Source organism: Gymnogyps californianus, chromosome 2 (genome assembly GCF_018139145.2).
Source record: "Gymnogyps californianus isolate 813 chromosome 2, ASM1813914v2, whole genome shotgun sequence".
In the NCBI taxonomy this organism is placed as follows: domain Eukaryota; kingdom Metazoa; phylum Chordata; class Aves; order Accipitriformes; family Cathartidae; genus Gymnogyps; species Gymnogyps californianus.
In genome coordinates, this window is record NC_059472.1 from 155,989,395 (window position 1) to 156,016,332 (window position 26,938).

The 26,938-nt window shown below is 43.3% G+C and overlaps 1 protein-coding gene across 1 annotated transcript in view; it reads left to right on the plus strand.

The window, feature by feature from the left end:
- Positions 1-26,938, plus strand: part of ADARB2 (adenosine deaminase RNA specific B2 (inactive)) — a 119,993-nt gene that overhangs the window by 91,226 nt on the left and 1,829 nt on the right. Inside the window, exons 7-9 of the mRNA XM_050890934.1 lie at positions 6,240-6,408; positions 19,757-19,938; positions 25,527-25,705. Coding sequence (XP_050746891.1) covers positions 6,240-6,408; positions 19,757-19,938; positions 25,527-25,705 — 530 coding nt within the window. The remainder of the gene's footprint in view (positions 1-6,239; positions 6,409-19,756; positions 19,939-25,526; positions 25,706-26,938) is intronic.

The window sequence follows — 26,938 nt, forward strand, 5'->3', positions numbered from 1 at the left end:
TGTTCCCAGGGGTTTCTCAAAAAGACAGGCATTACAGAAACCCAGCTTGTAGGGTACATATTTTGATCTATTTCTCAGATTTTTTTTTTTTTTTTTTTTTTTTGTCCCAAGGGATTAAAGCTTATTGAGAGACCAGGGCTTACTTAGAAGTTAGTCTGATGGCAAAGTGGATTTCATGTGTTAGAGCGCCATTCTCTGCTCTAGCAGTTAGTTTTATAAAGGTATTCTAGCACCTCTCCCTAGGATGAGCTTTCAACACATTTCGTATTATTCTACAAAAATAATAAAGTCTTTGCAAAAGTGATATGTCACCTGAACAGATGAAATTTTGCCCCTCAGTGATCATATACGGAGGCATTTTGATGGACCAAAATGAAGAATTTTCATTAAAACACTCAGTGATGAACTTTAGTATGATGGCAGTACCATTCTTACACCCTTCCTAAAGTTACTGTCTCTAACACCACAGCTCAAACCAAAAATTGTAATTTAATTAATATGTACTTAAAACAGATAAGGACAAATAATGCAGTCATTTCCTTTCTGTTCTTTTGGATTCAAACTTCAAGTTTTTCTCATCACTGATTCTTCTTCTAGATTAAATGCCACATATTGATAACCTATGAACGGGCAAATTGCCTTTGCTTTCACACCTTGTCTGTACATCATTTGAAACTATTGGCAGATGAAAAATTATGGAAGAAATAGAAAGACTGAAAAATGTTATTTGAAGATTAATGATGAGGAGAAAGAATAACATACTGAAGATAACATCTTTTATCAGGTCATGGTATACCTGATTGCTGTTCAAAGCCAGGATTTCAGCCAGCAAAGATGCAGGGAGGAGTGAAAAGGTAAAGAAGTTCGATTTCAAATGTTAATTTCAGTTCCACAAATTACAGGTGTCCCAGGTTTTGTAACATTCTCAAATAAAGTATATATTCAGTATTTATATTTGTATATAGGGCTTAATGATACGGTCCAAACCCCAGATCTGAACTGAACTCTGCCACAACGTGGTAGGTGCTACGTGGCTCTGGGAGTGAGCAGATCTCCCCTGGGGGTCCGTTCAGATGCAATAGGTGGCCTGGCCTATATTTAAATGTCATTTTAAGGGATTCATCTCAACATACTTTTAACCCGTGCAAGCCAGGTGCTTGTGCTCCCTCCTGGGAAGGATGCATCACTGCACTCGCCACAGAGGCAGCTCTATAGACCCTCAGACAAGACCACTGCTTTTACCTGCCTAGCCCTTGGTGTGATGAATCCTACCCTCAGAAGCCACAGTTCAGCTTTGCACGTTGTGAGGGGACCTATTCTTTTTTCCTAAATCCAGACTTCTTTCAGAATATCCCTAAAGTTTCTCGCTTTCAAAAGCTGGCCCATATTGCATTTTAGCCTCGCTCTCTGCTGGTCACTAAAGCACAGCGCAGCAGAGATATATCTGACCAGCCACTCTCCCCAGCAAAGGAGACACATCCAAAGCATTCAGTGTGCCATGATGCTCACTTCAACACTTCCAGAAATAGTAATGTTGTACATTTATTCAGCATCTGCTTGAGGAAAGTGCATCTCTAATAACCGTCAAAATACAAAGGCAGTTAGATGTTAACACTTCTCTTTCCACCCCTTTGTTTCAAACCGCTCTAAGGAAGCTTTATAAACCATGCTGACGAATGGAGGGTCCAGCACTGAAAAAATGCAAGATAGGCTGTTTTATTTCTTCCTTCATGAGGAGAGAACAGCCTCCACTGAAGCAGGGAAATAGAAAATGAACCTCTGAGGCAGTCATGCAAAATTTCAGACACAGCCTTACTCGTGTGATTCTGTTTAATCACCGTCCATTTCCTCTTCACTCTTCAGCGAAATAATAAATATGGAGTGGCTTTTTTCATTACCATTTGAGCCAGAACTGGTCCTGGAGAAAATATGAAAATAAGGGGCGAGCCTTGAAATCAGTGGGTTTCACTGATTTTAAATACAAGGCACCTGTGTAAATTTATAATCCAATAATTAATAATCCAGCACCTTTTTATCTTAGGAACTCTCAGGAGTAATTTCCACATCTGTGTGTAGCACACATCATAAATCCACTCCAAATGATTTTTAAATTTGTCCTTTCCAATTCCGGTTTGAATTGACATTTTGTTCTGGTTGAAGTGGCATCCTCAGACGCCTTCTCCCCTGCAATTAGTTGAGATTAAGCAGTTGGAGAACCAGCACAGCAAAGATCAGAAATGCTCATAGTCACTGATGCTTTGATCATACTGAACAGCAGAACAGCAGTAGGCTGTAGTTTGTGACTTTAAGTTGCATAAATAAATATATTTCTAAGACTGCTTTAAAATGATCCATAGCAGGCTGTGCCAGCAAGTGGACTGCATTTTTTACTGCTGGCAAGCAGCTTATGTGCTAGAGTCGGCCTGCAGCTTCAGTGCAAAACACGCAGAGCCTCGTCTTTTTCTTTGTTCAATATTTGTATCTTCCTGCACTACTTAATGACATGCTAAAAAAGAACTAAGTGTGTTCCAATTGCGGATCTGGATTTATTTAATCATTGTCAGTCTGAAAGTATTCAGAGCTTTGGGTTATTAGTATTTTATATAAATGTTACAGATCATCTTTTGGAGCATGTGTGCCAGCTATCCCAGTAATGTGAGCAGCCTGAGACAGGCAGTACAGCACAGGGTTTTAGTCACACCCTATCCGTTGAATTTAATAGCAGTTGAGAAGTTAAAACCCCTTATCAGTGCTGTGGAAGTGTATCCCAGGGTGAGCGTACACTGGCCACAGCTGCCTGAATCCTATCAGCTAATGCTGTCTGCTTGGCTGCACCCTGGGTAGAGCGCGCATTACGGGGAGCAAAGTTTGAGACGTGGGCTGAGTTAATATGAGCATTTGGAAACTGAGACGATCTGTGCACTTGCACACACTTCCTAAATGCTTTTAAAAACTTTATTATTCAGTTGCTGGTACTTGCAGCCAGGGCTGAGATGCTACAATAACAACCAGATGTGGAGTACTTCAGTCTTTGTACTTCCTTCAGTCCTGAGGGAAATTCAGATCAAATAGACAAATAAAAAATCAAATGAGCAAACTCCCCAGACTCATAGAAATGTTTCGGATCCCTCTCCCCACAAACTGTTGGCCTATGCTTTAAATTCCCCAAGTGCTCAACACTTGTTTGAAGGGCTGCTGCTTTTTCTTCCCCTGAACTGGCTCCTTATCTCTGTCAGCACATTGTGGGATGCTTTGCCCCTCACTAGGTAATATTTACACAGTGAAATCAAAGTCACATAAATGATGGGCTGCTCATCTTGTCATGCAGTCACTAAAATTCCCTAGCAGTTACATGTCCCTTTGCATGTATGCAAAATGTAGGCGTATCAACGTGGTGAACTGCCTGAAAAAGAGAGTAATCTAGGAGACCAATGCGCCTGCAGAGGAGAGTCAGGGTGGGAGCTGAGAAAGCAAGAGGAATGTAGAGAGAGATGGGAAATGGGGAGAGAAAGGTGTAGCAAGAGAAAATATTCTTCTAAAAAAAGAAGATGGAGAAAGAAACACTAAAAATTCATTTTGTCCTGGGGGATTTCCGGCAGGTGGACTCCTGTGGTAGATCTTTATTGAAAGGATAGCATCTGTTTTTCATAAACAGTTTTTGAGCAGTACCTTTAAATGAATTTGCAGAAGAAGGCAGCATCATTATCTTCATTATACCTGTGGGAAAGCTTAGGAAAAGAGAACTGATTTGCTTAAAGTCAAACTTTCTACCAGCCGAAACAGCAATAGTCTCTTGAGTCACTCTTCATTGCTTCCCTGGCAGAGGTCTAGCTCTGCCGTGCCATCAGTTCTCAGTGTGTGCAGACTAAGGCAAAGTGGTTTTGCTATACATTTCTTGCTGTTGCTCAGTGAGATGTGTTTGCTAAGCAGAAGTGATCACTTTCTCCTTTTGTCGTCCAAATTTCATGGTACCTTCCCCACGACTCTGTTGTTTAATAATAAAAAACGCTGCTCACTACTGCTTGAAGTTTTTAAAAAACAAGTTTCTCCACAGAGTCCCAAGAAAAATATGGATCAGTTCCCAGATAGCTAATCCCATCCAAAGAGCATCCTCTGAACAATACTGCAGGAGGCATCCCAGACAAGAGGGATGTACATGGGATCAGCACATATGGCCATGAAAATGGTTTTCCGACAGCGTTGGCAGAGCCCAGCAATTTGAGGGGAGAGGAATCTGAGACATTTCTGAGAATTCGGCATTTTTGCTTATCGAATTTTTTATTTGTCCGTTGGCTCTTCCCAGTTTCCCTCAGAACTGAAGTTTGAGAAACCACAATACTCCAAGTCTGGTGGTTACTGCAGTGTCTCAGTTTGTGAGGTGCTCTGTGACAACTGGGCACAAGGACCCCCCACATCCCCCACTGGGACACCGCTGCTGATGGGGACGGCAGTGCAATAACTGCTGTCCCCCGAACTCCGTTCCCGAAGCAGCACAAACAAACTCTACAGTATTTGCAAACATTTTGGATCTGATGGAGCCTGGTTTTGGGTTGGAATTGGTTTCGACCATGGCCAGTCAATCCAACTGATACCTGGTCCAGCCCGCTGCTGGCACACACATTCCCATCTTAAATTTTAAAAAAGCAGGAAGGAAGCGAAGGAATGATTGGTGGGGGCTCAGCCGCCCATCTGCTGGCAGGTCACAGCTGACTCCTCTGCTGTTCTACACGTGTTCGCTACCTCCGCTAATCCCAATGGGCTGAAGCGATTTATTTTCCCATTCCCTTTTTGTAAACCATCCACTGGCAGCAGGCAAAGAAGTCAATCAATTGCTTCCACCAGAGCTCGCAGCACAGAAAACAGTCATACAAAGCAAAGACGGTAAAAAATGACAGAGGGACAGAGCGGGTGGCTGGGGAGCGTGCACAGAGCCAGCTGCTTGCAGCCAGAGGTTCGATCAGCCCCACAACCTGCGACACCCCGGTGTTACTCAGTGACAGGAACCCAGGCAGCCCCGTAGCCTGCTGAGGGCTGAGGAGCATCACCTTCACAAGCAGAAGCCTTCTGGTTCAGCTGAGGGGCAGGCCATGGAAAAATACACAGGACAGTTGGAAATATGGACAAAAGCGTCATGTCTGTAGAAGCAGCACTCCTTTTCATTGAAAGCCAAGGCCATCATGTACTGTCTTTCGTTATTTTCCTTTGGGCTAGAGGGAGACTGTGAAAGGTCTGCTTCATGGAGAAGGCGTCCTCCAGTGAAACCCTCCGAGGGTAAGACAGTGAGCAGACCCAGAGGATTTCCTTACTGTTCCTTGCTATTCTTTTACAACCAAAATACCCAGGGGTAAAGTAGCAGTATAAAGAGGGTTAGAGTGATTTTGATAATGAACTTCAGTTTTTCTCTTTTCATAAAAATGAAGGTGAAGTACTTTAGAAAAGTAATTATCTTCTGCAGTTACTGCATATCTGCAAGACTCGGTTAAGTTCATTGTGGTGCAGGACAAGTGCATTAGCTGCTTGCCCTGCACCTCCCCAAAGGCAGCTGCCTTGCACTCAAACATATAATATCACTGAAGTGACGAATGGCAATTGTATAAAAGATATTGGTATGACATAAGACAGGAGGGTACCTCACTTTAGGGAGACTACAGAGGGAATTTAAGCAAGCAATGAATAACTAGCAAGTTTTGATTTGCTTTTGATCCAGAGTATAAAACTTCAGCTTTTGAGAATTTTCAGTGAAATTTTGTAATAACAAACCAAAACCTCAGTTCTGAAATTATTCAGAAAACGCCACTGAATATCACACTAGAGTATTGGACTGGACTGCGTCACACAGGTGAGTCTTTGATGATACTCATTGAACCGAAGTTTTCCAAATATTCCCCTAACACAGCTCAATCCTGTAAGCATTGGTTAAAAACAAGAAATTGTACTGCTTCTTTAAAAAACAGAGCACCTTTGTTCTTTTTAAATATATAAGGGAATGGGAACAGGAACATGAGCTCAGCGTGTGCTGTGTGAAAGTTTTGATTGATGTGAAAAGACAACCATGCTAGGGAGCACATACTTTTCTCCACTGTGCTGCTTTCTTGGACTGTAATCTCATCTAATTTTGCATCCAATTTAAAGGACCTCCACAGGTGGTTCTGCAAATCCAAGCTATGGCATCAACACAGCCTCTCAGGTTCTTTCTAAAAACATTTAATTATTGCCATTCTTGTGTTTATTTTGCCCAGTGAACAGCAGCAGGCACATAGTGAGAAAATACCGTGGGCACCTCCGAACAAAGATTGAGTCTGGAGAAGGAACCATACCCGTTCGGTGTCATAACGCAGCTCAGACGTGGGATGGCGTGTTGCTGGGAGAGCAGCTCATCACCATGTCCTGTACAGACAAAATCGCCAGGTACCTGACGTATACACATCGTAAAACTCTTTGCATGTGGAAATGAAGTTTGATGTCACAGGGGACTATGGCTACTGGTGGGGAATAACTAGCAGATGCTGACAAACCCTGCAGAAACAAAGACCTGCTTTGTATGCAAAAACAGACGATATAAATAGAACGGAATGTAAACAGGACATTTTCCCAAATTCTCCATGGGTCGTTAGTTGCTTTTTACAGTGTGACAAAAATATAAACTGTCTTTGCAGCATTTTTGCCAATAGAATTTCAGTGTGCAAATAAAATACATCCACTCTGGTCTTATTGGATCATTTACCCCAAAACTTGCAAACCAACCATCATGCAGATACACTTAGCTCCTCTGCACCCTATTGGATAAAGTGCCCTAAAAGGTGCTAGGAATATTTCTACTATTTTGAATGTCATTGCAGGACTTTCATGTCACAGCCCCCTCTGTTGTTTTCTGCTCTGTCCTGTAAATACAACATATATTTATGTAGAATAAGTGCCATATAATAAATATTTCATAATTATTCCATGGTGGCACATAAAATGTAAACACATTCACTATTCTCAATTTAGGGCATTAACTAATAGCAAATGATGGTTGTCACAAACTGAAAACAAAGTGTGCGCATTTGGATGCATACTTATTATACTATTAGAATAGAATCATAGAATCATAGAATCGTAAAATGGTTTGGGTTGGAAGGGACCTTAAAGATCATCTAGTTCCAACCCCCTTGCCATGGGCAGGGACACCTTCCACTAGACCAGGTTGCTCAAAGCCCCATCCAACCTGGCCTTGAACACTTCCAGGGAGGGGGCATCCACAACCTCTCTGGGCAACCTGCTCCAGTGCCTCACCACCCTCACAGTAAAGAACTTCTTCCTTACATCTACTCTAAATCTACCCTCTTTCAGTTTAAAGCCATTACCCCTTGTCCTATCACTACATGCCCTTGTAAAAAGTCCCTCTCCGGCCTTCTTGTAGGCCCCCTTTAGGTACTGGAAGGCTGCTGTAAGGTCTCCCCAAAGCCTTCTCTTCTCCAGGCTGAACAACCCCAACTCTCTCAGCCTGTCTTCATAGGAGAGCTGCTCCAGCCCTCTGATCATCTTCGTGGCCCTCCTCTGGACTCGTTCCAACAGGTCCATGTCCTTCTTATGTCGGGGGCCCCAGAGCTGAACGCAGTACTCCAAGTGGGGTCTCACGAGAGCAGAGTAGAGGGGGACAATCACCTCCCTCGACCTGCTGGTTACGCTGCTTTTGATGCAGCCCAGGATACAGTTGGCTTTCTGGGCTGCAAACGCGTATTGCTGGGTCATGTTGAGCTTCTTGTCAACCAACACCCCCAAGTCTTTCTCCTCAGGGCTGCTCTCAATCCACTCATTGCCCAGCCTCTATTTGTGCTTGGGATTGCCCCGACCCATGTGCAGGACCTTGCACTTGGCCTTGTTGAACTTCATGAGGTTTGCACAGGCCCACCTCTCAAGCCTGTCAAGGCCCCTCTGGATGGCATCCCTTCCCTCCAGCGTGTCGACCGCACCACACAGCTTGGTGTGATCAGCAAACTTGCGCTCAATCCCACTGTCCATGTCACCAACAAAGATGTTAAACAGTGCCAGTCCCAATACCGACCCCTGAGGAACGCCACTTACCACTGCTCTCCACTTGGACATCGAGCCGTTGACCACAACTCTTTGAGTGCGACCATCCAGCCAATTCCTTATCCACCAAGTGGTCCATCCATCAAATCCATGTCTCTCCAATTTAGAGACAAGGATGTTGTGCCGGACAGTGTCAAATACTTTCTACAAGTCCAGGTAGATGATGTCAGTATATATCTATACAGTTAGTATATATACTAGTCAGTATGTATCTATACATGTATGTATACTTATGCTCATAATTATTTATATATATTATGTGCATTAGCTATAGATGCACTTCTACATGTAAAATACATTACATTATAGCTATAAAAATGTAAATGTTATGATCAAATTCTCTGCTGGAATATCATGCCTAAGAACTCAGTTAAATTACATCAGCAGAGAATTTGGCCCAATTATCAAAGGCCAATATAAACATAATCTTTCAAAAAAGCATAAAGCTTTTGTTTAATGCAAATGCATAAATTCTGCTCTAGGCTTTAACCGGATGACCTACTGAAGTTAAATTAGTCTGTAGGCATAGCAAAGGCTGCCATTTTGGCAGAAAAATGCATGAACCAGCAAATGGAAATACTAACAGACTCACAAAATCTGCCCTCTGCTAAGTGTAATCATCACAACTGTTGTGTTTGCATGAAGGATAAAGAGCAACTTCTGCTATAATGTTTTCATTTATTCATAAAGAGATAACAGAAAACCCAAACTGTTTTCAGTGGATCTCCTGCACTGTTTTTAGATGCAGTTGGGTTTTCCAAATTCAGACTCATATGGACTCAAAAAACTAAACAAATTTAAGTTTGAGAATGGAAATATTGCACTCTCTGTGGTTTTGAATGTCATTATCCAGTGAATTAAATATCAGCTTTGCAAACAGTATTACATTTGCTATTGATGGGGATGTTGACTGTAATGCACAGTCTCAGAAGTTGGGTTTTGTCCAAGCACATCTGCTAAGCACTTCCAGTGAATCCTTTCCTTGTTGCTACATATCTAAACAGCATTAAAGTCTGTGAAGAAAAAAAGAATCTATCACAAAGTTTTTCCAGGATAAAAAAAATCTTGCAGCTCTCATCTTTGATATTATTATTGCAATATTCTATGAATTACTGCAATTTTTATTATTTATTTGCACTGTAACTCAAATGGGCATGGGATTTTCCTAGACCAAAAAAAAAAAAAAATCAGTAATCATTATTCCCTGTTTTGAACAGCAAATGTTTACTCTCACCAGTAAGGGACAGTTAAAAAAGAGGCTGAGAAAAGGGGTGGAAAAAGCAACATTTGTAGGAATGGTGGTAGTGTTGTGGCACTACAAATGCTTCAGAAGTTTGGACTCTTCCAAGCACTGTGGACTCCTTGATCAGGTTAAGAGCTCTGGTACAGGGAAAATGGGTAGAACAGCTGCTGAATTAGGAGATGAAGAGAAAAGATCATGAAAGCACAGAGATTCAGAAATCGATGAAGGTTACAAGAAAGAGAGAATGGTCATTCCTAATAAACGTGAAGGATGGAGATGGGAAAAGACCATAGAAGAGGTAATTTGTGGGTCTGGTGCAGGCAGCTCCAGTAACTAGAAGTGATGGAAACCAGACAAGAGGGGCCCAAACAGGGATTTTGAGGAGAAAAAATTAAAGTTAATAAAGTAGAGAGCACGGAGTTGAATAAAAAAAAAATACCCTTTCACAAGGGAAACCGAGAAAGGCAAATGGAGTCCAGAGAGTGCTGGGGGCATCGCCATGGCATGTACCACGGTGAAGGGTCTGCAAGCTTCTGGAGAGAGTGCCCAAGGCTATCTAGAGATGTTCGCAACCCTGGCTGCACTTGGAGGTCATGCCTTTCCCTTCCTTTCTCTCTCACAGTCACATTGTGAGATCTGGTTCTGCAATTTTATTTCCACCAGGCTCCTAATTACATATATTTGTGACATATTTTCAGTTAGGTTCACAAATTCTAGTTTGGGAATCACTGTGCTAGTGAAAACAAAGCACCAGTAACGTAGGAAATGTTAAAAAAAATCTCTTGCATGGCACAAAATAAGCAGTACTCTCAGGGCTAGCCACTAGTGACAACATTGCTGGAGATTTTTAGCTGCTATAAATTTTATGTAGAGCTTGGAAAAGAGTGGTGAGAAGAGGTTTGGATGTGGCATCTTCAATAAACTTTATCCCAAATTTAATTTTACCACATTAAATACAATCTATCATCAATTTTTATCCTTATTATCCTCACCTGTAAGGGGGAGAAATCAAAGGTTTCTTCACCTGACCTTTGTTTCAGCACATATAGGGCTGTTTTCTGCCTTCTTTGCCTCTGGCCATAGAAAGTACAGGCAGGAAAGGAGTTCAGTGGATGTTGTGGTTTAACCCCAGCCGGCAACTAAGCACCAGCAGCCACTCGCTCACTCACTCCCCCCACCCAGTGGGATGGGGGAGAGCATTGGAAAAAAAAAACAAAACACCTCGTGGGTTGAGATAAAGACAGTTTAATAGGACAGAAAGGAAGAAAATAATAATAATAATAATAATAATAATAATATGACAATAATAATACTAAAAGAATTAGAATATACAAAACAAGTGATGCACAATGCAATTGCTCACCACTGGCCGACCGATGCCCAGTTAGTTCCCAAGCAGCGATCCGCCCCTCCCGGCCAACTCCCCCCGGTTTATATACTGGACTTGACATCATATGGTATGGAATATCCCTTTGGCCAGTTTGGGTCAGCTGTCCTGGCTGTGTCCCCTCCCAGCTTCTTGTGCCCCTCCAGCCTTCTTGCTGGCTGGGCGTGAGAAGCTGAAAAATCCTTGACTTACTTAGTAACTCCACTACTTAGCAACAGCTAAAAACATCAGTGTATCAACATTATTCTCATAACACTGTACCAGCTGCTAGGAAGAAAATTAACTCTATCCCAGCCGAAACCAGGACGGTGGACAAGGAGATTGCTGTGTGAGGGCCCTTTCCCTGCTCCTGCCCCCACTGAAGAGATCAGTAGGTGGTTTCTGTGCCACACTTCAGACTCCAAATATTTGCCCTACCATGTAGACTGTTGACTCTTCAAATGTCTGCAGGATGCAAGAATCTGGTTGCACGTCATCTGGACTTGTCTTGCAATGAGAAAAAAGATCTCCAAAGCTGAAATTCATGTTTGTATAAGCAAGATTTGACAAAAATCTGGCTTGTATACTTTGGATTTTATTGCTTGTAAAAGCCCCTCAGGAGTACTGGACTATTAGAGAATGTTTCCTCTTGAGAACCTAGCCAGGAGCTGCTAAAATATACATCATTTTGCATTATTTGCAAAGGACTTTGCTATCAGAATATCAAAGACCCAAGAACGGAGTTACTCAGAAAAGTGAATAATATTCTATAAATCATGTATCTAACGATTTATGTTCTTTCTTGCTCAGAGGATAGCCATAAGCAGAGAGTGGTTTAATCAGATTTATTTGTTATTCAAAGACATTTAGCAATTTTTATTACTATCACCACAAGTTTGAGAGGATTTGATGCTTGGTATGCATTATTTGGGCTCTGTGGCTGTGTTGAGATTGCAGGATAAACAGCCTGGTATCACACCTATTCCCTTACTGAATTAAAGCACAAACACTTCTGGCATCAATACTCATGTTATTTGGCTCAGGCAGGGAATTACGAGGTGAAATTCTGTGACTGCATTATAAAGGAGGTCAGACTAGATCTTGGTGGTTCCTTCTGGCTTTAAAAACCTATGCATTTATATGTGCAAATTTAAAGTTTGGGCTCTCTGAATCCCCAAATAACCCACCCTAAGAGAGTGTTAGCTTTTATACTCACAACTTCTGTGAGTCTCACAGTGCAGCTGAAGTGAGTTCAGCCTCTCAGTGCCATAGATTTTAGGATTAAACCACATTCTTTAGATCCAAATTTCATTAGTTACACTAAAACCTAAGATTTCAACCTTCATTTTCCTCTGTAGTGTACACTGTATACACTTGTGAAAAAGCAGCAATATTATGAGCAAAATAATTTTGAAAAAGATCAGCTGTTTGGGCAAATATTTGTGTCATTTAACATTTTCTTGATGCTAATCACAATGTATATTAAGACCTTTCTGTCAGCACAGACCTCACAGCCCTAAGAGAATTTAGGCTTTTTGTGACAGCAAACCCATTTGTACAATGGGCCAAATTAAACCTCTTTTCATCTCCCTCTCTCAGACTAAGGCTGGACGCAGGAGCAGCTCGTACCTTTGCTTATTAGAAGGTCAGGGCAAGGTTAATGCTGCTGCTGGTGGAAGTCTCTGCAGTTGCTGTTCGGGAGCAGACAAATGTTTGAAGGAAAACTGACATATGTACACATATACATGCACAGGCATGCGCGCGCACACACACACACACAAGCACACACATTTAGGTAAAAAACAAGGATGTCTCTAGAGTTCAGCTCCTCTTTGAGGATCCAAATGTAATAACTAAACATTAGGAAGGACTAAATTCTGTCTCGGACCCTCAGAAATGTTCAGACCAGTGAGGACTGAGAGGTGCTCAGGTTCCTACCAGCTGCAGGGGTGGGATTTGCAGCACCCCTTGGTGCCCTGGGGCCTCAGGGACACCGGCTCGCTGTTTGTGTCCCCTTCAGTGACATGGTCTCCAGCTGTGCAAAGCCAGCCCAGCGCGGAGCCTCTCCTCTCCCCTGCACAACACTGCTGGCTTCCCACAGCACACAAAGTGTGTATGTGTATGCCAGATTTGCAAGCGGTAGTTCACCAAGCAAATGCATACATATATAAAATAAGAATTTCCAAATGTCTCTACTTCTCATTCCTACAGCGGAAGAAATATGAAAGACTGGACAAAATATTAAAGAACTATGCACTTCTCTTACTCAGCTCCATCACCCCTCTGGATAGACTTGTAGGGGAAATTCAGTCTGCCAGAGAGTACAGAAACCTCCTTCCCTTCCATAAGCTTTGTCCCCTGATTCACGGAAACACTGTCTGAGCTTCAGGCCAGCCTCCTTCCACCATGGCTCATCCCCTAGGCCCACCATGCCCTCAGTTTGACAACACATACCTCCCTTCTGTATAAAGTTTCTTGTTCTGTGCTCTGAACTCACCAGGTTTATATATGTCATCACCAGCATCCGGCTCCCTTCTTCTTCCGTGCAGAGAAACTGGAGAAATTATTTCTCCCAGCATCAACCAATCCAAAATAGCAGGGCATTCCCCCCTGAATAGCTGCACAGAAAGGTTTAATGATCGCCATTGCCCGTGGTTTGGCAGAGAAGTGCAATGGTGCTGGGAGCACATGGAGGAGGCCACCAGGATGCTCTACAGTACAGCAGACCCATACCACAAACAGGCGTTCCCAGGTCCTATGTCGCCACATCACCTCTGCTACCATGCACATGCAAATTATTTTGAGGATCTTGGTCCAAGCACTCAACGCTAAGGTTTATTTAAAAAATTAGTTGTTATCTGGATGTCCCATTAAAGACTGAGTTCTGCAGTGCCCTGCTTTTCCCCAAGACCCTCTTCCTTGATAGACCTTAGCAAGGGGACTGGAGACCTTAAGCCATGGCCAGGGTAGAGCATGTTCACGCTCACTGGATATTTAGCTGATGTATTTACTTCGGAGAGATGCCAGCTTTCTGTGCATCAAACTTGCATCTACACATTATAATAGTGTATAGACATACTTGTAAATGCATGAGCTGTGGCACTTGTCCTCTTTCAGAAGTCCCCTTGCAGGGTGCAGGCTTGGGGAATGTACTTGACAGCGTGCAGGATTTGGAGGGAAGAATCCTCACAACCACTGTCCTTAAACATCAAATAAAAGCCAGAATCCAGTGTTTATTTTGTAAGCTCTGGCCTTAACATTGTTTTCTTACTACCGCTTCTCAAAAGGTCACCTTTAAAAGACTGTGTATTTTCTTGCCACCAGGTTAATGGTCATCCACTTCCTCGTACTTCACAAAAACAGTGACATTAAGCCCAGAGGTTAAATAAGACTTTGAACATCTAAATTATACCTCACCTGTAAAATGACACAAACAGTAACAAAGGCCCTCCTAACTTTGCATTACAGCTTTGCATTACAGCATTGACAGTCTATTCTTGTCCCATGGCTAAGGTTTGTGGATTATTTGGGGTCATGAGCTAGAGAACAGGAAGGAATCTTTACTGAGAATATGTTCAGAGTATTGCAAGGTAATGTAGTCTTAAGGCACTGTTTCAGGATTTAGCAGTGGGAGTCTGAAGTAGCATTTTACAAGATGATTTGAGCACATTAAGCTGTATTTAAATGTAGCATATAAAAATGCGAGACTAAAAGTCAGTGTGAGAAATTGGCATTCTTAGATCTATTTTAGTGTTAGCTTGTCGACCAGAGCCATTGTTAACAGAGGACTGAGCCTGACAAGGTAACTCTTAAGAAAAGCTGCTTCAAAGGCTGCATATTAATGTAAATGAAAATCAATTAACACAGCCAGATCTTCAATTAGAGATGATTTGTGCACATGATTTGTAATTCTCTCTCTTAACCCCTTTCTGTGTGACTGAGATTTCAATTTCAATCTCTCACCACAAGGTATGTTCCAGAAAACATATATAAACCACCTACTGTTAAAATACAGATCAAAAACTAATGCACTAGTTCCAGTTTCCAAACCAATAATAGCTAAATGGTCATATAAATAGGAACACCACAGGTGTTCTGCTGAGCACAGGCCACCATGAATAACAATTTATATTGTGTGAAGCATAGCTGGAAATATTGGTAATAGAAACTGTGGTACAGGAGGTTAACAACATGCCAAGTGGGTAAGACTAAAAGCTCTTAATAATGACCAAAAAAAAGTGTCTTTTATAAAAGGCCTTAACAAAATAAGCTTTGAAATTCATCAGCAGTGCTTTTTAAGGGGCAAGGTTTCCAAAGGTCCCGAAGAGACACTTCAGTCTCACCGAGCTTCAGTGGCAGGTGGACACAGTTCCCTGAGATGTTTTGAAGCATCATGCAAATTTCTCCACATCTCAGTGTCGAAGGGGTTCGAGGGCAGGAGCGTGTCAGCATTCGGCTTTGAGTAACGCTATGTGCAAGCCAGTGCTGGAAATACTCAGTGACGGGGCTCCAGGTGTCATAGCGCGTCTCAGCAATGGGTGAGGAGCCACGGGCTGACTTGAGCGAGGCTGCAGCCCTTTGCACCTCCGCGGGTTTGCCCCCAAGCCCCTTCCTCAGTATTTTTATCATCCATATTTCTGTCGGTCCTGGGGCCGCGGCCAACCCGCGTGGTGAGATGATGCTACAGCATGCAGGTGTGGAGGCTGGGACGTGGCTATGACTTGAGGATACATTTCCCTGCACGCCTCGCCGGTTGTCCCGGGCTGCCAGGAGCGTGGGAGCTGCGTGGGGGCTCTGCGGGGTGCTCGCCTCCAGCCCTCCCTGTGTCCGGGGCTGGGGGAGCACAGTGTCTAATTAAAGAAAGGCTGCCTGCTCTGGGATGCCTCCCAGCTCATCACTGGCATTTCCGTGATTGACAAACAGGCAAAAATATATTTATTCAAGGATTATCTATATTGAAAACTGGACGCGGGGTTTTGTCTTTGTAAACAGTGCAGTAATATCTGCTGTTTGAACAAAAGGAAGGGTATACTTTCCTTCCATTTAGGGCACCAAAAGCTCCCATATTTAAGTGAAAAGGGGAGACATTTGGTTTTATTGATCCTGCTTGCTGAAGATTTTGGGGTTTTTAAATAAGATCTGTGACTAAGGGACCAGTGGGTTGATTTTCACTTTATTGGAAGGGTTATTACGAAGCACACAGCATATAAGTTATCAGAGAGATGCGTGCCCTTGAAAACAGCCCTTAAAATCTTGCACAATTAGGAAAATTCAGAATGATCCAACATATTTCCTCATAGCAAGAAAAGTCACTTTGATATATTGAGGACCCAAAATGTAACCCTGCGTTGCTCTGAATAATAATTTTATTTTGAAAAGCCACATTTGAAGAGAGTACTTTGTTACAGATGGGAACACAGCTACTTTCATGGATCTAAATTAGGCTACAGAGAAATAGCTCCTTCAAAAATGAACACTCTTATTGATAGATTCACTGTTGCTCAGACAGATCTTTCCCTATCATCTACCTACAAATAATCCCATAGATGTTCAGATATCAAAGGACTGAGTCAGTACATTAGCCATGTGTGTTGGTCAAAGGATGAACAATACACAGGATAAAAGACCTTCCCCTAAATATTTGTCAGTTAAATCTATTGTTTATGCAAAATGCTGAACTGGCTGCCCTCCAAGGTAGGTCTTTTTATCCACAGAACAAAAGCAGAATGAGTAACCGAAAATTTCCCCCATCATTAATGTGCTTTGATGGCGCTCTGAAGGACAAGAACAGCAGTGCAAGGGCCTTGTTTTGGCCAGCTCAGCACAGGACCCCTCTTTTCCTAGGACTTCTGCTGACTTAGTGGGACTCATGCACGTGCTCGGGACTGCTTTCCAGAAGGAAACAGCTGGCCAAACACTTTGCTGAACTTGGGCTAGACTTGAAAGCAAAGCTCCTTCTCTGCTTTTCAATCCCTCTTCTTTGAATGGATGCTACTAAAACAGTGCTGTGTCGAACCGGGAAGTGGCCAGTGTACAGGTGGCAGTGCCATCACCCTCATCCTGTTTCTCCACCACCACCACGGTGGAAACCAGCCTTGGCATTGTTCAAGAAGACCCGGCAAGCAGTCTCCATCAAAATTGCCTTCTCGGTGTCAGCACCTTTTCTGATTTCTCTGTCCTTCCTACCGTAGGATGCTGTCTGGTTCTGGGACAGTCTCTTTTTACACCACCTTCTACCCATCAGGCGCGGCTTGCTCTTGTGTCCTGTATTCTTTGTTATGCTTCTTCTCCCTTGTTTTTTTGGTCTGGCCCCTCTGTCCAATTTGTCTTGTATCTACTTATACCTTGAAGTCAAAAAACCCCATGGCTGGTATAGAAGTTTCATTGTCCCCTACACCTGCCTGGGTCTTCTTTTGGGATGGGAAAACAGGGTTGTCTCGAGGAACAACTATTCTATCCAGAAGACGTAGACTCCAGCTCTGCCCCCAAATAATGCAGCAGACTTCAGCAAATCATGCTGCCTTTCTGCCTTGGTTCCCCACAGTGTATAAAAATGGGGTTTTACCTCACAGTAGCACTGTGATAATTAATTAATGTTTATGAAATGCTTTTAATACATACCTGATCATACTTATACCATGATTTCCCATAACATAATTCCATTGACATCCTAATCCCTTTTTATACTAGGATGAACATGTTCAGAATTAGGCAGAGAAATATCTCTAAAGAAAAGGCATGTTCCTTGCAAAGAATTTAAATTAAATAATCATTGTTACTTTGTAATTTATGATCTGAACACAATCCCCTATTTTGGTAAATAAAGTTCAGATGATTTCTTGTGATGTACATATTGCTAAAATTCAAATATTGTTGAACATATGTTGTTTTTCTGTTTAGCTGCTTTTTTCTCTCCTTCAATCAAATATACAAGGGTTTTTTTAAGAAAATGTCAAATGTTGAAAACAACACTGATATCTTACAAGTTTCCATCTGGACAAAGATATCACTGTCTAATTTTTTTACTCGCCTTAGAAGCTGATCGGAGGCATAGTACTGTTAGCTGAACTCAATTCTATTTCTTAAGCTTGCATTATTAATTTTGCATCATGATAAGATATTTACTGAAAGAGGCAGCCAGTTCTTTCCTTTAAAAGTGATGTTATTTGCAGGAATGACCACAGTTTTTTTTCCCCAAATGAAGTTATGCAAATCTGATCGACTAAAGTAAATGTTTCATAAAACCAATGACTGTTTAAATTGTGGGACTAAATTGTTTGTATATAAATATTACCTTTTATATTCCATTTGAGTTTTATGTAGATGAACACATTACTTTAATGACCTGCATTTACAGAGGGAGACAGGGAGAGTCTGACTCTGAAATCCTCAGCAGCCAGATGGCTGCCTTTTCTTGCATGAGATTAAAAGATGTTTCTCATTCACAGCCCTGCTTCGGAGGCAAATTAATATAGCCAGCTAAATTGCTTGTGTTTTTGGAATAAAATTTAAAGAGAACTTTTTAAAGCAATTGGTGTCACAGGTTCCTAGAGCAGATTGCTCTCCAGGTACCGCATGCTGGTTTTAAACATTCAGTAATTAATGGAAAGTATTCCGTGTTAATTGACTGCTTCAGGAAAGGGAAATATAATGACTCCTTATTAATCATGAAAAGAGACATACAGCACGGAGGCACTGCAATAATTGCACTAACGGTTGAGAAATGTTAATTAATGAAAAGAACAATGATGTAAGAAATTAGCTACATAATGCTTGCTGCTGATGGAGATTGTGTTTTAAACACGTTATTTAGCATGGCAGCCACTGGATGTTGCCTTAAATAGCAGGCACCTCTTACCTTTTCCTTCAGTCAGCTACGGAGTTCCAAATGTTGCTGGTGTTTTGGTTTTTAATGAGCCAAAATACCCTCTCCAAAACTACTTTTTCTGAAGCGTTTTCAGTTTGAACTCCTGAACTCAAAACTATTCAAACAGATTGACAGCGTTTGAATTACTTATATAAAAATATTATCCAAGTGTAAGACAGCATGTTAGTGTTTGTGTGGTGGGGAACAACTCCCTGTTAGACGGGCTGAGCTAAATAGGTTTGCCAAGAAAATAACTGCATCATGACTTCTTTCCCCTTTTTAATTTTTCCACTTTTTAACCGATTACCTATCCCCTGAAGAATTTAGAGTGAGCATCCACATATTTGTGCCTAGCTTGATGTAAAAATTTGTAGCCTATTAAAATGCAGAACAGTTCTGGCAACTAATCCAACAGCAGTAGTATGGAGCTCCCCGTCATTAACAGATTGAAGGCCCCAAGGTTTCCACCATCACTCTGTTGCACCTTTAAGACAGCAACAGGGTGAGACATATCCATCACTCTGAACGCTTTAGAGCAGGTCAAACTATTGGTTACAAATAAATTGCCTAAAAGTGTAACTCTCTTTTTTCTCTTCAGGAACAGGATTTGATTCTTATGGACGTCTTCATATCTGCATGATCATTTGTGCAAGGAAATGTCAGCCTGTGAGGCTTTCGAAAATTATTCACAACAATTTTGTGGGAATTTTGGCCACCTAAGTCACATGTTATATCTTGGCTGTATGACTAAAGGATGGTACTAATGTATGACAAATGGTAAATAAAGGTAGAATAACAAAAACACTCATTGTAGCTCCACCATTGCAAGTGTAAAATTATAGGTTCAGAAAAAAATTAAAATTCTGCTAAAGACAGGCTAAATTAATGTTCATCAAACAGAAAATACTTTCATAAAGAATAGCTCTCAACAAGAGGCCTCTGTTTGCAATAACACAAGACAGAAGTACTTCCCTTAAGTCGGTGGCATCACAGTAATCTAAAACGATCGTAGAGGGGGAATCAGTCCATGCATGTATAATAACCCAACAGTGCAGTGCTTCATGCATCATAGGACAGGGACAGGAACGGTTTCATCCCTCATCCCTCCAGCCCATGTGCTGGCCTTTGCTGATTTTCCCAGGGCAGCTCTCTTGTTGCCATTCCTCCACCCATGTGTTTTATTGCTCCTGAATTTCTTTTCCAGATGGAACATCCTTGGGCTCCAAGGTGCTCTCCTCAGCTCCTTCATCGAACCCATGTACTTGCACAGCATCATTGTGGGAAGCCTCTATCACACTGGTCACCTTTCCCGGGTAATGAGCCATAGAATAGAAGACATTGGTCAGCTGCCAGCTTCATACCGGCGCAATCAGCTGCTTCTCAGTGGTAAGCAAACACCTGCCTGCAAGACAAATGATCCCCTCTCCCGTTACTAATTGTACCGGTCACCAACAGGAAAGTTTACTTGTTTGTAAGTAAACCATTAGCCCATGCCTTCTTTTTTTTCTGCAGAGTATGAATTTGTAGAATGAAGAAACTGATGTATTTAAATCCAGTTCCTTTTTCATATGCAGTGACCACAAAAAGGATCAGAGGTGGATATAAGCTGACTAGGAAAACTAACACTGTACAAAGACTGCTCAAAGTGGAAAAAAGTGTATGACTAAGTAAAAGGTTTCTAAAAACCAGGGAGGAAGTTTTCAGTAAATTTTAGGTTTAACTCTCTCCCATCCCGCTCTCCCTCACCTAGCGAGCACACAAATGCGCAGAGTCAGGAGAACCAGCCCTCGCACCTCTGGCCCCGTGCATGCAGCCCCGCCATCTATGCCCCTTACTCGGAGCCCCTGCTCCTTCACCACTTGCTAGCCATCCTGTTCGGAGCAGATGGCCATGAGAAAAGGGCTGTTTGTTCATGCAGGAGATCCTGCCTGTTCAGTAGACCTCGGGGAGGCATTGCTGCCATCTGACGAGGCTGCTGCCTGCCGTGTGAGCATCTCCAGGGTTTCCAGCTATCTTTTGGGCTACTCTCACTGCCACCACTTCTCCTTCCCAGCACCTGTCCCTACCCCAGGTCTCTGGTCCTTTCTTCTCCATCCTCCTGACTCCTGCTTCCTTAACTCCCAGCCAGGCAGCAGCTGTCCAGCCTCATCCCAGCAAAATCCCACGAAGTCTTGAATGCCTTCAGATCCTCATGACACATGTGAGTGCTAAGGACCACCAGTTCTGCACAGGATTAGGTCCTTATTTTACCCTTAGCCTCTGCTAATTGTTGTTCAGGAGGATTTCCTGAGACACCAATACGATGTCAGGGTTACAGAGTTGGGAGGTCGGGATGCTTTATTGGAGTACACCACTGCCTTTCAAAGTCCTCTAGGTTCCTCAGTCAGGAGAGTGCTCTTTTGTCCCTTATCTATTTGATGTTCTTTTTTTTTTTTTTTTAATGCATCCTTGTGACAAAATTAGTTTGGCTGAGACAGAAGTGATAGTTTAGCCACTGGGGAAATTCTCAGGTTCTCTGTGGTTTAGTACATCTGGTAAGTGTAATGTGCATGTATGTGTTATGAGATGAGTAGGTCAAAAGGCTTATCCTTATTTGAACAGCTTATCTCCATTTTTTAACTCTTCAGTGCAGCTAGCCAAAGACTGTGCAATGCAAGTAAGCAGGAAACTGTGTTCCACACTCCTCCTCCACCCCATGCCCCCTCCTGTCCCTCCTGCCCTGGTCCAGCATGGGCGTGACTCAGCCCCATCTTCCATCCCATGCCACATTGTGGGAGGAAGGAAAGGACTTGCAGCTGGTCGGGAAAAATCTCCCCATTTCCCGAACCTGGCTGTTATTTTGGCAACACACCCCTATTTGCCAGAAGCCTCTGCATCTCCCACTGAGGGTGTTGATCTCATCCTGTGCCAGCCCTAACTCATTATAAGTCCACCCATATATTAAGATCAAAATCACACCCACTGTCCCTGTGTCTGCAGGATGTACAGGGAAACCCACTTGAACTGTTGAAGGACTGAAAACACAATAAGGGATTTAATAAGAGATTTAACCACAGAACAGCTATTGCTTTGCGGGGTTGGCCTTGCGGAGTAAAAGTAATGGCTCATACTTGGCCCAAGTGTGTATTTATGTCCAAGAGTCATTGCCAGAGATTTCAAGGGAGTTAGAAATGTATCAGAGGGGCCTTTGTGCCACTTTAAATATCTGCATGTTTCATGGCTGGCTTCCTTCTTCCCAGAAACTTCTGTTTAGAAAAGCTTTCACTTTGCTTTCTGTTGTGTTTGTGGGTTTTCTTCAGCCCAGGAGAAGCAGTGGGAGGAATCTGTCTCTCTCTGTCTGCATTGTTTTTGTCTCTAAAGCTGTTATTTGTAATCTTCCCTCCCCCACAAATCCCAGGGAGCTAATACTGCTTAAAACTTACATTGCTGAGGCTTGTGCTGCATTTCTCTTACCTGGGAAACTGTGCCTACAGCATATCCAGTGACTAAGGAGATGGGCACCTAGGAAAAGCCAAACTGAATGCATTAGAGACCAAACCTCAGCAACCTGAGCCAGGCAACTCCACCTCCCACGCTCCTCTCAGGGATCAGACCAGCCACGGATTTCAAATTGCAGGAGTCCTTCAATTATAAGGATGCCAATTTTGTCACTTGATCATAGTGGTACAAACATTTCAATGGAGAGGACAGTCACAGTGTCGGATGAGACATATCCTGAGATAACTCCTTGGCCCCACAGAAAAATACTCAGTGAGGTTTTCCACTCACACCAGTCCCAGCCAGATGGAAATCCACTCATTCACTGGGATTACTCTTGGGTGTATTTTTTAGAAGAAAGAAAAGCCCTGTCTCATTTTTATTTCCTTTTCTCTTAAGATTGAGGACATTCTAAATGGTATCCTGAAGAGGCATGAGGCTTCACTAGGAGAGAGAGGAGAATGAGGACAGATTTCAATTCATATCCCACAATACTCAAGTTCATATTATTTATACAGAGACTTTTCTTTTTCTTCCAGTTTCTACGATCTCCTATTGTACTCTTTGTTGTGTTGGTTTTAAGGAGGATGTTTTACATAAAGGAGAGAAAATTATCTAGATTATTTGGGTGTTACCTTTCAAATAAAATCAGAACAATTATTTGTCAAAAGAAAAACATGAAAAAAGTGTTAAAAAAAAGATCAAAACCAACAATCAGAGAATATATCTAGGCTCTGTATTTGCGTCTGTCATGAGTCTCATGGTGTTTTCTTTAAAGCCTCTTCTCTTGCATTCAGAAAATGATGTGAAAATATCTTCTACTTACCAAAATACGTGTAGTTATATATGATAGCTGGGAAGAGAAAGCATGAAAGCCAAACCAGCATGGAGGGTGTTCCAGGCACTGGGGCAAGCTCCCAGCTCTCACAGACGTCCACTGAGAGCAGAGGGAGGTCCTGGGCTGGGCAGGGACGTACACTCCCCATCTCCCCATCGATGGGCACCCACAGCCTGCTCTGTCCTCTGTGCAGCCTTTCCTTCTTTTCCTCTGGTTAGTGTTTTCACAGCATTTTTATTGCTTTAGTGGCCTGTGGCAACTTTGCACAGCAGGGTGTTTGCTATAGTGGTTTTTGGCACTCAGTGCTCTAAGCTTTTGGGTGCTATCTCGACAGAGAGTGGTGCATAGTGACAAGCAGCTGATTTTGGTCTGTTTGCATCTTGTTCTGTATAGAGGAGTTTGAACAGTGCCAGAGAGCTATCTGATTTTCAAGGGCTCAGTTTATATCCTGTTGTCTAGGTGAACTGGAGTTGTAGATGCAGACTGATCCGTTATCTCAGGGCAGGGGGGGAACTGAAAGAGGTATTAATACAACATGAATGTGTTTACAAATCCTGGGAGAGGTTATGACTTAGCTATAATTCTCTTCTACACACGGTAGCGAGTTCAGTCTCAGTGACTGAGATGATTTCTGCAATTCCAGCTTTGCCACCAATACAAAGTGGTTGTGCCGTGTAATTTTTTCCCTTCAATGGCCACCTTTCTCTCTCTGTGCATGCTCAGTCCCATCTGCCTCTTGCAGCTCCCTCCCAGGGCAGAGGGGACAGGAGGAGAAAGGGAGCATGTCCCTCACTGACATTGCTTCCCATGATGCTGAGAGGCCCCAGGCAGGAGGCAGTAGCTGCCTATAGAGGCAGCATCCCTGCCACGACTGACCCTGCACAGCCCTCTGCTTCTCCCGTGGTCTCTCTCAGAGGCTTACCAAGCTCGACATGTTTAACACGGTGACGGATGCTGCATTCCCACCAGCTCCCATCTCCTCCCATTCTGCCTGAGATCAGCAGATGCTCATGGTGTGCATCTGTTCTGAAAATGAGATCCCTGAGCGAGAAGGGGCACTTTGGGAAGGAGGGGCTTTGATGTCTCTTCTTTAATCTCCTCCTCTCTGAACAGCCCGTATCAGTACTTCTCCCTCTCTGCAAAAGTTCTTTGAAACCCTTCAACAGAAAATGCAAAGGACCTTTCTCTGTTTCCCTCCACCCAGGAGCAATGAAAGCAGGTCCCATTAAGCTGTGCAAACCATGCGCTGTTGCTGGAGCTGCTGCAGGCAGGGGCTCTGGCGGGAGCTACCGTTTGGAAACAGAGGTCCAGCCCTGGCGTTGGCCTGTGCCGGGGCGGCTGTGCCAGGCAGCTCCTGCCCACCAGCATGATCCTCACCTGCCTGCTCACCACAGTGGCTTTTGTTGTCCAGGTTTGCAGGCTAGTGGCCCACACAGCAAATTAGTAGAGAGGGACTCAACAGCTGGATCCAGACACATCATCCAATGCCCACGTTTTCCAAAAGATTCAAACTGCTTCAGGTCACTCTGTCTTTTCCAGCGTTGGAAGCTCCCAGTGTTGATTCTTTGCTCCCAAAAGCAGTAATGAGCAGGGCAAGGCAGAGCTCGCTTGGTTGCATTTATCCTGTGCTGGAAAATAAACCAACCACTTTATTCCTCTTATTTCCTTGCAAAGACTAATCCTTCCCTGGTTTCAGGTACAAGAAATCGGAAAGCGATAGGAGTCATGGAAAGGTTGAACTACACTAAATGGTTAAGAAGAGACAGGAATTTACCTGATTAAAAATAACTCCCTTTCACGTACACACCCACACCTGACCTTGCAGCCCTGATCTGCATTTAGAGCCAAGGGAGATCTCACCCATGTAGGCAGTGGACTCCAGTATGTGATTCATATGTCCAAAATTGGCCATGTGAATGACACAAAGGTCGTGCAGTCACCCCAGCATCATCATTGTAGCTGTCTAAAATTAAATAAGATGCATTCCACTTCAAGATGTCCAAAATATTGCCGTTAGGACACTAACTAGCTCTTGAAGAGATTGTTGTACCTATACAGGGTAGGAACCTTGCAGGCAGACACAAGGTGGGGAGCAAAAGTTTTCTGTGTAGGTCTGTGATGTCTACAAGGTCACTATTAACTTGGATCTAATAATCTCTCTGTGATGATGAAATATATGTTTTGTATTTTCTTATCCCCCGTTTATAACCCCTGTGATCTAGACTTCCCATCACAGCAAAGGCCCCAGCAGTTAATAGCAGATAAATATGCTGGACCCTGGAAAGCTCACTTGGAGGAACTCATGGCAAAAGCACTTTGCTGCTTAGTTCCTTTTAAAAACCAGTTACCCCATTAAAGCCTTTCTGAAAGATTTCACTCAGCAACCGTCACACTGCAGTCAATAGCATGCACTACAGTCTAATGGCTTTCCTTAGGCTTGCCTGCAAGGTGGAAAAAGTTCTATAGGAATTGCTAGATTATGTGTCTCAAAGGTACTTGGCCTGGTACTATTTAACCAATGGTGACAACAGCACGTGCAGTGCACAATGCCAGCGTGTTTGCTCAAGGATGTCTCATGTGCCACAACAACTCACCACACATTAGCAGCCTCTGAAGGTTTTGAGCACTGGATGTTACTGGTGTCCTTCTCTCCTGCCAGGGGTTAGCCACGCTGATGCTCGGCAGCCTGGAAAATCTCCCAGCTTCAGTGTGAACTGGATTGTGGGGACTGCCGACCTGGAGGTTCTCAATGCCACAACGGGGAAGAGGACCTGCGGGAGTCCCTCACGGCTCTGCAAGCACATGTTCTTCACTCGGTGGGCAAAGCTTCATGGCAAGGTAGGTCTGATGCACTGACGGGACACTGCCGCCAGCCCTAGGTGGGCTAGTCCTTACCCCGGAGTCAACCCTGTTTAGCAGTCTGATGATGAAGCTGCAGCCTCCGCAGGTGTCCTACGTCCCTCCTGGTAGAGCCTGGGAGAGGATCGGGAGCTGAGAGCCTGCAGGGTCAGCTATGGGAGCTGAGAGTCCAGAGAAAGCCAAGGGCAGAAATCCAGGTGGGTTTGGAGGGGAGATGGGTGTTCTGGCTGTCCTTGGCGATGGAGCCATGCTCAGATGAGCCGTCAAAAGCTAAGAGAGTGTTAAGCATCCATACAAGCACAACTGGGTAATTTCTTATGCATCTCACCCCAAGTATCCCCTTGACTCTGAGGGGAGTATTCAACTCACTAAGTCTTAGAGGCCTGAGGGAAGTATTTCTCATCACTTTGGAGGCATCTGCCTCACTTCATTGTTCCACAGGGAATTAGACTCCCAACCTAAACTGCTCCCAATCTCACCCAAGTTAGCTGACTAAAGCAGGTGCTATGGGTTGCCCATTCCCTCCTCTTCCCCACTCTCCCAGATGTGCTGATAAATCCATACAATGATATAGCTGCTCTTTTCAAGGTGAGTGGCCAGGTGCTGAAGGCTCTCTGATTTCATTACCCTCAGCAGCAGTACAATTTAATGGCATTAAAACCACAGGTTGTACTTAATTAAAATGACCACCACCCCTTGACAGCCCTGCTTTCTCTAGGGAAGATAGCCATGAACCCCCCCTTATTTGAAATGGCACTGAAGTCAACCTGCCCTCACACTTCAGTTACTTCCCACAGACAGGAGACAGTGTCAGGACCTTAGGGATGTAGGACATATAGAAAGAAGCTTGATGTGGAATAAAGAAATTTTCCTCTCATTTTTCTTGGTTCTGGAGTCATCATTTCTCCTCTTGCCTGACCCTTAAAGGCAGTGCTGGGGGAGAGAAGGAGAAAGATACCAAGGTGGTGAGCCTGACCTCACCACTTCCAAGAGGAGCAGCAGGGAAAATGCAAAGTGTCTCTTCAGCCCACCTACTTTAGCTGCTAGAATATTAATTTGCTATAAGGAGGCTTGTCAAGAATTGTCCTGCAGTCCATGTAGAGTGGGAGAAGACAAGGACAAGAAAAAAATATTTTATTAAGTGCCAAAACCTTTTTCCTATTGGGAAATGAATGGAAAAGAACAAGGCAGAGTGATGGCAGGGAAGTCTGG